Source organism: Staurois parvus, unplaced genomic scaffold, assembly GCF_062004578.1.
Source record: "Staurois parvus isolate SC_StPar_1 unplaced genomic scaffold, SC_StPar_1.0 ptg000151l, whole genome shotgun sequence".
NCBI lineage: Eukaryota > Metazoa > Chordata > Amphibia > Anura > Ranidae > Staurois > Staurois parvus.
This window is the reverse complement of record NW_028317947.1, coordinates 16,516,209-16,532,795: the sequence shown is the minus strand read 5'-3', so window position 1 is coordinate 16,532,795 and position 16,587 is coordinate 16,516,209. Positions and strand designations below refer to the sequence as shown.

Here is a 16,587-nt window from a genome sequence, read left to right as displayed (position 1 = left end):
TCCAAAGACATGCTGGTAGGTTAACTGGCTCCTGTGTAAATTGTCCCTAGTATGTGTATGTATGAATGTGAGTTAGGGACCTTAGATTGTACACCCCTTGAGGGTTAGGGACTGATGTGAATGTACAATATATATGTAAAGTGCTGTGTAAATAAACGGCGCTATATAAGTAGCTAAAATGAATAAAAAAGAAAAAAAACCAACCGCAGCCATCACATCTAAGAATTGGTAAGCTGCAATATAATAAATGCTTGCTTTTGGCCTGAATACGGCTTTATTGAAGCCACATTACCTGGTAAGCAGCAGATTACATTTTTGTTCTTTGGTGTAGATCACTTTCCCACTTTCCAGGGGCTGCTGTGCACATTGTGATAACAGGGAAGAACACCAACAAAGGTACAGGGTGACACTCAATAGCTGCTAGGGATTTCTTTCCACTTACCCAAGCATGTGCCAGGTCTGCTTTAAAAACATAGCATTGCGCCCCCCCCTTCCCGCCCCCATCAGCCATAGGAAACACAGTGAATTCAATTTCATTTGTCTTTATCACAACAAAAACAATCACCTGTGTGAACACTGTCAGATTACGCCTACAGCAATATGACCTCATTTACCCGTCGGTGGCCAAAGTCCCTTTTGCCTTTACACGATTCTCCTTACAATACAATGTGATGGATGCACCCATTATACACATTTACAATGAAGCACATGGGTTTGCAATGAAATACTTTAGTGTGATTTTTTGTTTTTGTCTTTTTAATACGTGCAAGATATCCTTTCAACCCCCTCCACCTGCCAGAGGCAGATACACTTCGATCGGGCCGCCCCCCCGACCGGCACCAGGGCCCGCACACCAAACACCTAGAACACTTCGCGTCTGAAGTGATGAGGTCACGTGTGGTTTTTGCAAGTCTTCAAGTTTACGGCCTCGCATTCCAGAAAGTTCCAGAGATGAGAGTTACAGCACGGGGAGGGCAGAGCCCTGTCGCCTCATGGAGAGAAAAAAAAAAAAAATAAAAAGTCCAGTTATCCACTGAAAGACCTGATGTCGCTATACGACACAGCAGCAGAGGTCTAACACTTCGACAAAGGGAGGAAACTCCATTTATACCCTCTGTTCTCCACGGCCCACCCCCGTTTTCCCCACCCAGCTCTTTGCCACAGCCACGTTTCCACGATTGGGCATGACGCTACTGGCAGCCAGGCAGCAGAGATATGGCATACACAACATGGCAGCACAAGATGTCAAAAAAAAAAAAAAAAGCTTGATGGAGATTTGTACTCTGCCTTACGTAAGGCATTACGTCTTCCTGTCATACAGACGCTGCTTTTTCTTTTTTTTCACAGTAGAAGGTTTATCACTTGAGAGGGGGTGAGCCTGTTTTTAACCATTTGCAGCCAATGGGCTATGAAGGCAACTGCCTGTCCACAAACAGGCCCACCGGCTTCTGGTTCATAGCATTGCAACGTCCTTTTGTCTCAGTTGAGTTCACTGTACATTCCGGGTGTGTGCGGGGCTGGGGCTTTGGGTTTCTTCTTTTTACTGGCGCCGCCACCCCCTGCGCTGCCCATGCTGATATGACTTGGCTTTTTCTTCTTGGGTTTTCGGGTGTCTGAGTTATTCGTGCCTGGGAAGCAGCAGACAGGGAATATATGGAACAAGTTATCATTCATTGCTGACAAAAGAAGGGAAAAAAAAACAGCTGAACATTTAACCCATGGAAGATAAAGAATAAAAACTGGAGGGGGGAAAAAAAAAAAAAAAAAAAAAAAAAAAAAAAAAAAAAAAAAAGGCATGGCCCATAGCAACCAACCAGTTAGATCTGTATAAAATAAAGACTGGGAATAGACAAGGGCCTGTGCTTCCATTTTATTTTTATTTTTTTAAACTCCAGGACTTTAAAAGTGCAAAAGCTGCCAAACTACACTTTGGTCGAAGAAGGGCCAAACACTTTACTTCTGGCTCATTGCAGATTAGGCCCTGTAAAGGATTTATGTACAGCCTGAGCCAATGATCCAAGGGGCTTCACTGGAACACAGTTTTCACGTTAATATAAACCTAGTAGGTGTAGTGGGATTGCATTTATTTTCATTTTGTTACTGCAATTTACAGTCTTGATAGTTCAAGGTGAACTTTACAATGACTCATTCTTCCTTCCTCATTCAAAAAAGAAAATTATAGCATATCAAGTTAATATATTATTATATTAAAGTGTTACTAAACCTCGGACCCTGCATCCACTATATGTGGTCTCCCCGGACCCCGCATCCACTATATGTGGTCTCCCCGGACCCCGCATTCACTATATCTGGTCTCCCCGGACCCCGCATCCACTATATGTGGTCTCCCCGGACCCCGCATCCACTATATGTGGTCTCCCCGGACCCCGCATCCACTATATGTGGTCTCCCCGGACCCCGCATTCACTATATGTGGTCTCCCCGGACCCCGCATTCACTATATGTGGTCTCCCCGGACCCCGCATCCACTATATGTGGTCTCCCCGGACCCCGCATCCACTATATGTGGTCTCCCCGGACCCCGCATCCACTATATGTGGTCTCCCCGGACCCCGCATCCACTATATGTGGTCTCCCCGGACCCCGCATCCACTATATGTGGTCTCCCCGGACCCCGCATCCACTATATGTGGTCTCCCCGGACCCCGCATCCACTATACCCCGTCTCCCCGGACCCCGCATCCACTATACCCCGTCTCCCCGGACCCCGCATCCACTATACCCCGTCTCCCCGGACCCCGCATCCACTATACCCCGTCTCCCCGGACCCCGCATCCACTATACCCCGTCTCCCCGGACCCCGCATCCACTATACCCCGTCTCCCCGGACCCCGCATCCACTATACCCCGTCTCCCCGGACCCCGCATCCACTATACCCCGTCTCCCCGGACCCCGCATCCACTATACCCCGTCTCCCCGGACCCCGCATCCACTATACCCCGTCTCCCCGGACCCCGCATCCACTATACCCCGTCTCCCCAGACCCCGCATCCACTATATGCCGTCTCCCTGGACCCCGCAATTCACTATACCCCGTCTCCCCGGACCCCGCAATTCACTATATCCCGTCTCCCCGGACCCCGCATTCACTATATCCCGTCTCCCCGGACCCCCCCATCCACTATATCAGTCTCCCCAGACCCCGCATCCACTATATCAGTCTCCCCGGACCCCGCATCCACTATATCAGTCTCCCCGGACCCCGCATCCACTATATCAGTCTCCCTGGACCCCGCATCCACTATATCAGTCTCCCCGGACCCCGCACTCACTATATCAGTCTCCCCGGACCCCGCACTCACTATATCTGGTCTCCCCGGACCCCGCACTCACTATATCTGGTCTCCCCGGACCCCGCACTCACTATATCTGGTCTCCCACAGTACACACAACATGGAAATGTAATTATTTTAGTAAATATAAACTGCTAAATACCTTTTCTCATCAGCAGTATATAGCAGTCTTGTGATATCTATCAGTGTCTGGCTGAGCACTGGTTAATCTTGTAGGAGTTTTCATTCTCTTCTGACTGTTCTATGGGGCTACATAACCTCTGACCCTCTGTCTGGACAGTGCTAATTGGCCCTGTGTTGATAACAACATGCACCCTCCCAAAGAAAAAAAAAAAAAAAAAAACCCTCTAGCAATACATACCACAAAGAGCATGTGCAGACTTGCCACTGTTGCTCTAACTATGGTAGATGGATTGGGGACAGCAAAAGGGGAGGATCAAGACAGGATCAATCAGCCTTTTTACAGAGGATTAACCCCTTAGGTTCCCCAATGAGCATAAAAAGCATGCTTTCAGTGCATATACAGACTGATTTTACTGTTTGGAGTTTAGTAACACCAAGTTAATATTAAAATTTATATGATTATAAAATACTGTAAATATATAAAAACCTTACTTATAAAAACACAAAATGTGAAAAACTACGAATTAAAATGATACCATTAGCTTTAAACCATTACAGTTTCCCTTTAATTCTCCCTCCCTCTTCAAAGATCTTACTGGCTTTGGATGAGGCCGAGTCGGATGGAGAGATATCAGAGGATCCATCCCATGGAAGTCGACCCATTAGGCCCTGCCCTTCCACCACATCAAAGCTGTCATTGTCTGTACTGCCATCGGGTTCTGGTAGAGATCTAGGAGAGAGGAAAGCAGAGCGAAGAGCAGAGCAGGGAGAGCAGGGAGAGCAGGGAGAGCGAGGAGAGCAGGGAGAGCAGGGAGAGCAGGGAGAGCAGGGAGAGCAGGGAGAGCAGGGAGAGCAGGGAGAGCAGGGAGAGCAGGGAGAGCAGGGAGAGCAGGGAGAGCAGGGAGAGCAGGGAGAGCAGGGAGAGCAGGGAGAGCAGGGAGAGCAGGGAGAGCAGGGAGAGCAGGGAGAGCAGGGAGAGCAGGGAGAGCAGGGAGAGCAGGGAGAGCGAGGAGAGCGAGGAGAGCGAGAGAGGGCAGTGTAAGTAATGGAATCATGGAAGAGCTTTTAGCCGACACCAGGTTGCCCAATATATGTTAACACTTACGCGGAGGAACCTAGGAGGTAAACTCTGACAGATCTACGCTGGTCATCCGTATGTTGGGGACATCGTAATGACCTGTAATTAAAGTAATTAGCTCATTAGTAATACTGTCTGCAATCTGTATGGTTTGCTTCCAGTCCCTGCTTACTTCCTATATATGGAAATTGTCTGTTTGGCAGGATGTGAAAATCTCAGGACTGGATGGACAAAAACAGAAGAGTGAGGCCTGTGACCTTACTTTACTGCTTTTAATCACACTATAGACCCCATGTAGAATTTTCACAACACCACATTCCAAATGCAATTAACAATGTAAGAAAAAAATAAATAACCACTGGGCGGTTTTTGAGGGGTCAATGTAATATACTGTACACAAGCCCATGTGTGTTTACAGTTTATATAAAATATTCTATGGATAAAATGTACAAAAAGCTTCATGAAATGTTATATCCTCACAAAGCCATCGCCAAAATGCATGTGTTATTGCCATTACACCAAATACAATGCTCTGCTAACTCACTGGTACATGGTAACATGCATTATAAATGGGAATAAAATGCATTGCGATTGTCATCTTGTGAGGTTATACGAGATCTTCATAAAGCTTTTTGAATTTTATATAAATTTTGCCAAAGAGATATTTTAAGAAAAACTGTAAAGAAAAGGTGATGTGTTATAAAAATGTTCTTGTGTATAGTATATGAACTGGATGGACTTTTGTCTTTTTTTCAGCCAGACTAACTATATGTAACTATAAACATAAAAAGACAATTTCCAAAATTCAAAACACACCCCTAAAGAAAATGTGGACACCAATATAGGCGTTTGCTATAACCCCCAGTTTCTCTTCATCTACCCACAAGGGAAAGGACTTCTACAGTTGAAACGTTTGACATTTAGGGGTTTATTTACTAAATCTGGTTGACTCAGAATCTTGGGCACCTGTGCATGGTAGCCAATCAGCTTCTAACCTCAGCATGTTCAGTTAAGCTTCAGCAATAAAACCTGGAAGCTGATTGGTTTTTATGCAGAAGTGGACAAGATTCTGAGTCAACCAGGTTTAGTAAATAAACCCCTTAATGTCTTTGTAATTCACAGTTTGCAAAGCAGTCAGATGTTCCAAGCATTCTGCATCCCACTAACCTGGTGCACATCTTCTTGGTATGTTCTGATATGACTCCACATTGCTAAAAGAGAACAAATCCAAACTCAGAAAGACATTGGAACACTACATAGCACAGTTTAAAAAAAAAAAAAAAAACCCACCACAAAAAAAAAATAAAAAAAATAAAAACTCAGCAACATGCAGTCATCAAAAATGCAACCAGGTGAAGGGAGATTTAATTTTCTGTATAGGGAAAAAGGTGCATAGTCAGCACTCTTGACAGGTCCAGCAATGTTAACCCCTGCAGCTAGGGAAGATTACTGCTGTAGTAGTATCGGCATGGGGGGCAGAAGACTGAAGATTGCAACTGAGACAGCAGCCAACAGCACAATGAACACTTTCAATTGAAAGTAAGTACACGATGTGCCCAAAAAAAAAAAAAAAAAAAAAAAAAAAAAAACTTAGGTTGCAAGCATTCATGCAATGTTCTTTGAGCATGCCATCACACGTATTGTGCCTGTGTGACTCAGCAACAATACACTTTGTTTTCTGCTATTGGAAAATGACTGTGGGGCATGATCACACTTGTGGTGCCACACCCCAGAACTTATATTCTTCATAGTGGTTTGACGTCCTCCATGTGAGAGACCAAGGTGCCTAGAAATAAAATCTACTGAAAACCAGATTGTCTGTACACTCTAACAATCATCCATCCCACTAAGCACCTCTGGAGTGCAAAACTCCATCACAAAAAAAAAAAAAACCCACACCACACAACTTTTTTTCTCCATATTCGAAGCAACAGCGTCAATAAAGCAGAGTAACCCCATCCACAGGCTATGTTTCAGGCCTCGTCTGACCCTTTCACATGTTCATGCGGAATAATCCTTGTATTATGTACATCCTATATAAAATGGCCACGCTGCAGATCTAAACAGATCCTCCAAATATACAAAAAATTCAGACCTCAATGACCGGCCAAAGGATAAGTGAAAAAAGTATTAGTCGGAAAGGTGGGACGCAATCTGCCTACATCCATCCAAAATGAAGGATTTTCTTTTAATGCTGGTGATTTTTAAAACTCATTTACAGTTCTTCTGTTTTAAATAACGAACATTAAAAGAAAATCCTTCATTTTGGATGGATGTAGGCAGATTGCGGCAGATCCTCAGTGTAGCCATTTTATATAGGATGTAAAAGTTACATAATACAAGGATTATTCAGCATGAACTTGTGAAAGGGGCAGACGAGACCGGAAATAGAGCCTGTGGATGGGGTTAGGCTACGTTCACACTAGCGTTGTGTGCAGGTGGCAGAGAGGCATTTGGGAAGCGTTTTTTTACCGCTTCCCAAACACCTCGGACAATTCTGCACATAGTGCTATTCTAACGGTAGCGTTAGCGTCACTTCAAAACAGACGCCTCTGGCCGAGTCAGGAGATGTTGAAGCCTCCTATTCTAGTCTATGGTGCCGCTCCGCAAACGCCTGGCCTGGCCGGCATTTGCGGAGCAGTAACACCATTCAAACTTCATTATAGGCGTTTGTGGGGCCTTTTTAACGCCCGGCAAACGCCTAGCAACCGCCGCTGAACCGCGCTAAAAACGCTCCGCAAACGCTTGCCAAATGCTATAGGGGCGTTAGGCAAGAGTTGGTAAAACAGTCAAGTGTGAACGAGCCCTTACTCTGCTTTATCGACGCTGTTGCTTTTTGAATATGGAGTAAAAAAAAAAAAAAAAAAGCGTTTTTTTGTTTTTTTTAAGCATAGTTAGTTTTTGGCAGAAATGTTGGTTATTTCTAAAACTCATTTACAGTTCTTCTGTTTTAAATAACTAACATTTCTGCCGAAAACTAACTATGCTTAAAGAAAAATATAATAAATTTTATATATATATATATATATATATATATATATATATATATATATATATATATATATATATATATATATATATATATATATATATATATATATATATTTATTTATTTATTATGTTCTCTCCCCATGTCCTCCTATCCTGTGTAAGATGAGAAGTGTATACTTACCCCTTTTTATTCCAGTCTAGTCACATGATCCCACAGGTTTGGCTCCCGTGTCAGTGAGCTGCAGCTGCAGGGGAGAGGGAGTGTCGACAATGGCTGCATCATGGGAGTCTGAGTGACATCATGGCTTCCTGAATTCCCAGCCGTTGTCCAGTACTCCTCTCCCCTGCAGCCGCTGCTCACTGACACAGGGGGATCATGTGACCGGACAAAACTAAAAACACAGATTAAATTGAAGGGGGTGGAGGGGATGTTTTCATGAACACTTTAACCCTGGATGCCTGCAACCCTTACCGTCGTTAGCAGTGTGTGGAGCTCTTCTGGCCCAAGGTTTTCGTAACTAATTCCAGAATTGTTACTATACTGCTAAAGAAAAAAAATAAATATATAAAAATTTTACTTAGATATTAGAATATAATTTAATTAAAAATTATATTCAAATAGCAATTTAAATATAAAAACAGCAGTAAGAACGAGCATTCCAATAATTTGGCACAACTGTAAGAGTAGCCAATACAATGTAAAGCAGTGAAGACCTCCAATCAGCACAGAGCATCTAGTTTGCCATCCGTGACATCACTATTGACTCAGATTTTAATCCCGCTGATGTCACAGCCAGTAAAAGCCCAGTCCTCAAACAAGGGGCTTTAGGTCATATTTTCACTCCTATGCAGGCCATACACGGGTCGAATTCCAAACAAATTTTCTCTAGAAAAAAAGAAATTTTGTGCGTTTTGTAACCCGATGGTGCCACCATTGATTTCGAAATTCAACCAACCAAGCTTTCAATTTCTCCTCATGTTGCTGCAGAAAAGAATTTTCGCAGCCAAGAATTTTCTTTTCTTTCCAGGTCACAGCTCATTTCTTTTTCATTTATATTTCCCGCACGATTCTCCCTTCATCGATTCGAAATTCGCTCGTTTTTCAAAAAATTTCCAACATGCCCGATCACTCAAATTTGATGGTCACACGAAAAAAATCGGCAGTTTCTGTGACCCACTAATGCTGCGAAATTCGAACGAAAATTCTTAGAAAAGATTTTTTGAAAGAAAATGCTTTCGGAATTTAACCCGTGTATGGCTGGCTTTACTGTAACTGTAATGCAGGTCATAGACAGGTCGAAAACCGTCCGGGGGAAAAAAAAAAAAAAAAAGGAAAAAAAAGAAAAAAAAAAAAAGGCTGATTTTCCTAGCAATGATGGGCAAAATCGGCCAATCGTTTTACCGAGAAGGAAGGGAAAGGAAGGAAGGAAGGAAGGAAGGGAAAGGAAGGAAGGAAGGAAGGAAGGGAAAGGAAGGAAGGAAGGAAGGAAGGGAAAGGAAGGAAGGAAGGAAGGAAGGGAAAGGAAGGAAGGAAGGAAGGAAGGGAAAGGAAGGAAGGGAAAGGAAGGAAGGGAAAGGAAGGAAGGGAAAGGAAGGAAGGGAAAGGAAGGAAGGGAAAGGAAGGAAGGGAAAGGAAGGAAGGGAAAGGAAGGAAGGAAGGAAGGAAGGGAAAGGAAGGAAGGAAGGAAGGAAGGGAAAGGAAGGAAGGAAGGAAGGGAAAGGAAGGAAGGAAGGAAGGAAGGGAAAGGAAGGAAGGAAGGAAGGGAAAGGAAGGAAGGAAGGAAGGGAAAGGAAGGAAGGAAGGGAAAGGAAGGAAGGAAGGAAGGGAGGGAAAGGAAGGAAGGAAGGAAGGAAGGGAAAGGAAGGAAGGAAGGAAGGAAGGAAGGGAAAGGAAGGAAGGAAGGGAAAGGAAGGAAGGAAGGAAGGGAAAGGAAGGAAGGAAGGGAAAGGAAGGAAGGGAAAGGAAGGAAGGAAGGGAAAGGAAGGGAAAGGAAGGAAGGGAAAGGAAGGAAGGAAGGGAAAGGAAGGGAAAGGAAGGGAGAAAGAAAGAAAAGAAAGAAAGAAAAGAGAAAGAAGAAGAAAAAGAGAAAGAAGAAAAAGAGAAGCAGAAAAGATAGAAAAAGAAAAATTTCAGTCTGCTATTGTATTTTATATGAAAAGTCTTGCGGTTGCAAAAATGTATCTATTTGTATCCGAATAAAAACATCTGTATCCAAAATGGATACAAATAGATACATTGTTGCAACCGCAAGACTGTTTAATGTCAAACATAATAGTGGAGCTCTCTGCAGGGACAGAATTAAATGCCGGCTGTGGACGGGACGAAAATCAGCCAATTTTTTTTGCCATTGCTGGTAACATCGGCCTATCGAATGACCGATTTTTTGTTTTTTTTTTTCCTTTTAAACGGCCAGTTTTCGACCCATTTATGGCCTGCATAAGGTTGAAAGAAAGATGCTGGAATAGGTCATTAGTCTGAGAACTTTGCGTGTACCTTTAGATCAGGCCAGAACATATGTGCACATTTCTAGGTTGCATTGTTATTTCCCAACTTATGATTCTGGGTCTCCCATCCAGCAACTGTTCAGCTCTGGTCCCCCATACAGCACCTTAGCATGGAATGGAGATTCACTCTGTTGTACTATAGGATACCAGGAACTGAAGACAGAGTTGATAGCTGGAGGAAAGCCATGGCTTTGCGGCAGAAAGGAAGGGAAGGTATTACTTCTTTGGGACGGTGTGTCAACAGGAAGGCACATATAGACACCTGAAGCCATCACTGTCACTCAGACATATTACAGGGCTCAGATTCCTGGCTGCCAACAGACTGCCAACTCTCAGAACTGGTACTAAGTTACATATCAAACTGCTTATTTATTTATTTCAGGTAGTGCCATCGATTTATGCAGCACTTTACATATATATTGTACATTCACATCAGTCCCTAACCCTCAAGGGGTGTACAATCTAAGGTCCCTAACTCACATTCATACATACACATACTAGGGACAATTTAGACAGGATCCAATTCACCTACCAGCATGTCTTTGGAGTGTGGGAGGAAACCCACGCAGGCACAGGGAGAACATGCAAAACTCCAGGCAGGTGGTGCCATGGTTGGGATTTGAACCAACGATCCTAGTACTGCCAGGCGGAAGTGCTAACCATTTAGCCACTGTGCTGCCCATAGCAGCACTCATGCTATTTGGTCAGACCAGTGCCTGTAATTTTACACTCGGAGCGAGGGGGTCATGCAATAAAGTCCTTATCAACTAACCCAACATTTGGATACTTTTTTTTTTTCACAACAGTAACGGGTGGAGTGGCCCCCGTCACTGTGGTAAACCTGACATTTTATGAAGCAATGTTATACTTCACAATTAGTAGAAGGATCTTTTTTCTATCTTTTATGGTTATCCAGTTACTGCTTTGCAACTAGAAATTGAACATAAACCCTGGGAGCCAAACAGGAGCCAGGACTGTACCTTAAATTGGTCAGTGTTAACCGAGAGATCGCCTAAAAAAAGGAAAAAAAAAAAAATATATATATAAAATCGATACAGATCTTAAAAAACAAACAAAAAACACAAAAAAAACAAAAACCACAACACACAAAGAAATGACACAAGTCACAAGTTTTGTACCCCAGCATCAGCACTACATCTTCCCTGGGAACTTAAAACACAGCCAGTGTTCCTAAGACTATGTTCTACCCGATCTAACATTTTTTCCTCCCCACTTCCTATAAAAATACACCCTCAGGGGTCTAATGAAGGAGGTGAGGGGGTATTTTGGCTGGTAAAGGATTGGCACGTGTGTACCACGTATACGGCACATTATATATTTTTGCATGAAGAGTGAAGTGTGAGGATTACCACAAATTATCGTATTACTATTATATCATTTTGGACTTTTTGAATTGATTATTTGTTCACTAATTTTGTGCACCAGTATACATATTGTTTCACAATGTGCAAATAGGAGTGTGTTTGTCACTTTTTTCACTAAATATAAGGGAATTCACGTATGACAGAACTATTTTATTATTTATGTATTGATTTATCACCTTGGATATATATATATATATGTAGGGGATGTATATAGAGTTTGTGCATTGTAACACGTAATGGTTAGTATTATTAGCTCTACACTATTTATTTTTAACAGATATAGTGGATGCAGGGTCCGGGGAGACCGGATATAGTGGATGCAGGGTCCGGGGAGACCAGATATAGTGGATGCAGGGTCCGGGGAGACCAGATATAGTGCATGCAGGGTCCGGGGAGACCAGATATAGTGCATGCAGGGTCCGGGGAGACCAGATATAGTGCATGCAGGGTCCGGGGAGACCAGATATAGTGCATGCAGGGTCCGGGGAGACCAGATATAGTGCATGCAGGGTCCGGGGAGACCAGATATAGTGCATGCAGGGTCCGGGGAGACCAGATATAGTGCATGCAGGGTCCGGGGAGACCAGATATAGTGCATGCAGGGTCCGGGGAGACCAGATATAGTGCATGCAGGGTCCGGGGAGACCAGATATAGTGCATGCAGGGTCCGGGGAGACCAGATATAGTGCATGCAGGGTCCGGGGAGACCAGATATAGTGCATGCAGGGTCCGGGGAGACCAGATATAGTGCATGCAGGGTCCGGGGAGACCAGATATAGTGCATGCAGGGTCCGGGGAGACCAGATATAGTGCATGCAGGGTCCGGGGAGACCAGATATAGTGCATGCAGGGTCCGGGGAGACCAGATATAGTGCATGCAGGGTCCGGGGAGACCAGATATAGTGCATGCAGGGTCCGGGGAGACCAGATATAGTGCATGCAGGGTCCGGGGAGACCAGATATAGTGCATGCAGGGTCCGGGGAGACCAGATATAGTGCATGCAGGGTCCGGGGAGACCAGATATAGTGCATGCAGGGTCCGGGGAGACCAGATATAGTGCATGCAGGGTCCGGGGAGACCAGATATAGTGCATGCAGGGTCCGGGGAGACCAGATATAGTGCATGCAGGGTCCGGGGAGACCAGATATAGTGCATGCAGGGTCCGGGGAGACCAGATATAGTGCATGCAGGGTCCGGGGAGACCAGATATAGTGCATGCAGGGTCCGGGGAGACCAGATATAGTGCATGCAGGGTCCGGGGAGACCAGATATAGTGCATGCAGGGTCCGGGGAGACCAGATATAGTGCATGCAGGGTCCGGGGAGACCAGATATAGTGCATGCAGGGTCCGGGGAGACCAGATATAGTGCATGCAGGGTCCGGGGAGACCAGATATAGTGCATGCAGGGTCCGGGGAGACCAGATATAGTGCATGCAGGGTCCGGGGAGACCAGATATAGTGCATGCAGGGTCCGGGGAGACCAGATATAGTGCATGCAGGGTCCGGGGAGACCAGATATAGTGCATGCAGGGTCCGGGGAGACCAGATATAGTGCATGCAGGGTCCGGGGAGACCAGATATAGTGCATGCAGGGTCCGGGGAGACCAGATATAGTGCATGCAGGGTCCGGGGAGACCAGATATAGTGCATGCAGGGTCCGGGGAGACCAGATATAGTGCATGCAGGGTCCGGGGAGACCAGATATAGTGCATGCAGGGTCCGGGGAGACCAGATATAGTGCATGCAGGGTCCGGGGAGACCAGATATAGTGCATGCAGGGTCCGGGGAGACCAGATATAGTGCATGCAGGGTCCGGGGAGACCAGATATAGTGCATGCAGGGTCCGGGGAGACCAGATATAGTGCATGCAGGGTCCGGGGAGACCAGATATAGTGCATGCAGGGTCCGGGGAGACCAGATATAGTGCATGCAGGGTCCGGGGAGACCAGATATAGTGCATGCAGGGTCCGGGGAGACCAGATATAGTGCATGCAGGGTCCGGGGAGACCAGATATAGTGCATGCAGGGTCCGGGGAGACCAGATATAGTGCATGCAGGGTCCGGGGAGACCAGATATAGTGCATGCAGGGTCCGGGGAGACCAGATATAGTGCATGCAGGGTCCGGGGAGACCAGATATAGTGCATGCAGGGTCCGGGGAGACCAGATATAGTGCATGCAGGGTCCGGGGAGACCAGATATAGTGCATGCAGGGTCCGGGGAGACCAGATATAGTGCATGCAGGGTCCGGGGAGACCAGATATAGTGCATGCAGGGTCCGGGGAGACCAGATATAGTGCATGCAGGGTCCGGGGAGACCAGATATAGTGCATGCAGGGTCCGGGGAGACCAGATATAGTGCATGCAGGGTCCGGGGAGACCAGATATAGTGCATGCAGGGTCCGGGGAGACCAGATATAGTGCATGCAGGGTCCGGGGAGACCAGATATAGTGCATGCAGGGTCCGGGGAGACCAGATATAGTGCATGCAGGGTCCGGGGAGACCAGATATAGTGCATGCAGGGTCCGGGGAGACCAGATATAGTGCATGCAGGGTCCGGGGAGACCAGATATAGTGCATGCAGGGTCCGGGGAGACCAGATATAGTGCATGCAGGGTCCGGGGAGACCAGATATAGTGCATGCAGGGTCCGGGGAGACCAGATATAGTGCATGCAGGGTCCGGGGAGACCAGATATAGTGCATGCAGGGTCCGGGGAGACCAGATATAGTGCATGCAGGGTCCGGGGAGACCAGATATAGTGCATGCAGGGTCCGGGGAGACCAGATATAGTGCATGCAGGGTCCGGGGAGACCAGATATAGTGCATGCAGGGTCCGGGGAGACCAGATATAGTGCATGCAGGGTCCGGGGAGACCAGATATAGTGCATGCAGGGTCCGGGGAGACCAGATATAGTGCATGCAGGGTCCGGGGAGACCAGATATAGTGCATGCAGGGTCCGGGGAGACCAGATATAGTGCATGCAGGGTCCGGGGAGACCAGATATAGTGCATGCAGGGTCCGGGGAGACCAGATATAGTGCATGCAGGGTCCGGGGAGACCAGATATAGTGCATGCAGGGTCCGGGGAGACCAGATATAGTGCATGCAGGGTCTGGGGTTTAGTAACACTTTAAAGGGAATGAATAGTGATCTGAAACTGACAGAAGGCAACCAATGTCTTATCTAAGCACTTCCCAACATTGCTGCTATTAAATCAGATACATTATAATTGCATACCATTTTTGTGTTTTATGGACTTTGATCTCCGTGGGGAATTTGGATTCTGAAAGAGGAAATAAATTTACATATAAGCACCATCAGTAACAAGAAAAGCTAGCCAACTTGACAAAAAACAAAAAACAACAAAAAACAAAAAAAACAAAAAAAAAAAAAAAAAAAAAAAAAAAAATCGGTAGTAAATAGAATTTGGTAGATAGAGGCACAGTGTGGTCAACCATTGAACCAATATTCATGGAGCTGAGAAACTCTTCTCTACCAAACTCTGCCAAGTATTTGTATGAAGGAGATCTAACTTCCCAATATAATCTTTAGCCAGCCCCCAGTGGGTTGGGCCTAAAACTCTTCCTCGTCCTTCAACTAGCCATAGATACGAGATGATCGACACCCAAGCTAGTTGACAACCGTAAGATTGGGAGAAGACTACCTCTACGTACGTACTTTAGCTTCTTCAAAAATGCCAGCCTTGGCCACCAATCTAAAAGGTAATCAATCCCTCAAGGGAATCTCACATTCTAGGGCCAATTCAAAAAGTAGTCAATTAACCTACTAGCAGGTCTTTGGAGTGCGGGAGAAGAAACCCATGCAAGCACAGGCGAACGTGCAAACTCTGCGCTTAGGGTCTTGGACGGGTTTCAAACCGAGGACCCCAGTGCTACAAGGCAGCATACAAACGAAGATGATGGGAGAGATACAAGCCATAACATTAAGGCCACTAACTGGTAAAAGTGCATAAGACTGATTATCTTGGTACAATGGCACCTGAAAGTGGGTGGGATGCATAAGGCAAGTGAACATGTTGTCCCTGAAGTTGATGTGTTGTAAGTAGAACAAAAAAAAAAAAAAAAAGTGTGTGTGTAAGAATTTGTGCAACTTTGACAAGGGCCATATGATGATGGCTGGACAACTTGATCACAACATCTCCACAACTGCAGCTCTTGTGGGATGTTTCTGATCTGCAGTGGTCAGGACCTACCTAAAGAAGGCAAACTAGTGATAGGATCATGGGCAGTCAAGGCTCACGGATGTATGTGGGCAGCACAGGATGGCCCATGTAGCTCGATCCAAAAGAAGAGCTACTATAAGCTCCAATTGCTGAAAAATGTCATGCTTGCTCTGATCGAAAGGTATCAGAACACACAGTACATCGCAGGTTGTTGTGTATGGGTTGCGTAGTTGCAGATTGTTCAGGGTGTCCATACTGACCCGTGTCCACAGCCAAAAGAACCTACAACAGGCACAGGAGCATCAGAACTGGACCACGGAGCAATGAAAGAAGGTGGCCGTGTCTAGTGAACTCAAAAATGGTTTGAGGAACAGGACTAGTTTGAGGTGTTGACTTCACCACAAAATTTTCCAGATTTACAAGTCACTTTCTGGGTCACAGCAAGAAGGGGAAAAAGAGCAGACGGGTGTCCACTTTCCTCCATACCCTCCACCCGCCATGTCAACCCCAGGTCATCGGAGCATGGAATACATGGTGGGGGCGCTATTACTGGGGGTGTGTGGAAACAATTGGGCAGCAGCGCAGCTGCCCAACTGCTTCCACCTTATAGACAGGAGTCTGCTTGTCAGTTTTATACACAATCCTGGTGGCTGCAGCCACTGGATTGTATGTAAACCCCCTCGATATTAGGTCCATATGATGTACGGACCTGCCAGGGAAAGGTTTAAAGAATCTGCTACTGCTGGCTTGGTGCCAGATAGCACAGCATACCTTCAGAGGTCTTAGTGGAGTCCATGCCTCGATGGCATATGGTGAGTGCTCACAGCGTTACAACTGATCGAAATATATTCACTAGACATGGATTAGAAAATGGTACGGAGTCAAAGTATAATGTAACTTCAATTAAAGTGGATTTGCCATCTTATAGGAGATGTCTACAAAGGTGAATTGTGAGTACGCTGAAAAATCCACTTATTGTCTACAAAGTGCAATGGTATTTATC

At 45.7% G+C, this 16,587-nt stretch overlaps 1 protein-coding gene across 4 annotated transcripts in view; it reads right to left on the bottom strand.

The window, feature by feature from the left end:
- Positions 1-526: 526 nt before the first annotated feature.
- Positions 527-16,587, bottom strand: part of ATXN7L3 (ataxin 7 like 3) — a 43,002-nt gene continuing 26,941 nt past the window's right edge. For 2 of the 4 annotated variants that reach the window (XM_089674520.1, XM_089674522.1), the window contains exons 7-13: positions 14,639-14,684; positions 10,993-11,024; positions 7,980-8,048; positions 5,684-5,727; positions 4,544-4,615; positions 4,035-4,168; positions 527-1,628 (exon numbers count right to left, since the gene is read on the bottom strand). In XM_089674520.1, the coding sequence (XP_089530646.1) occupies positions 1,480-1,628; positions 4,035-4,168; positions 4,544-4,615; positions 5,684-5,727; positions 7,980-8,048; positions 10,993-11,024; positions 14,639-14,684 (546 nt within the window). In that variant the 3' untranslated portion in view covers positions 527-1,479. Of the gene's footprint in view, positions 1,629-4,034; positions 4,169-4,543; positions 4,616-5,683; positions 5,728-7,979; positions 8,052-10,992; positions 11,025-14,638; positions 14,685-16,587 lie in introns of all 4 variants that reach the window. The other 2 variants (XM_089674519.1, XM_089674521.1) reach the window with 1 other exon arrangement.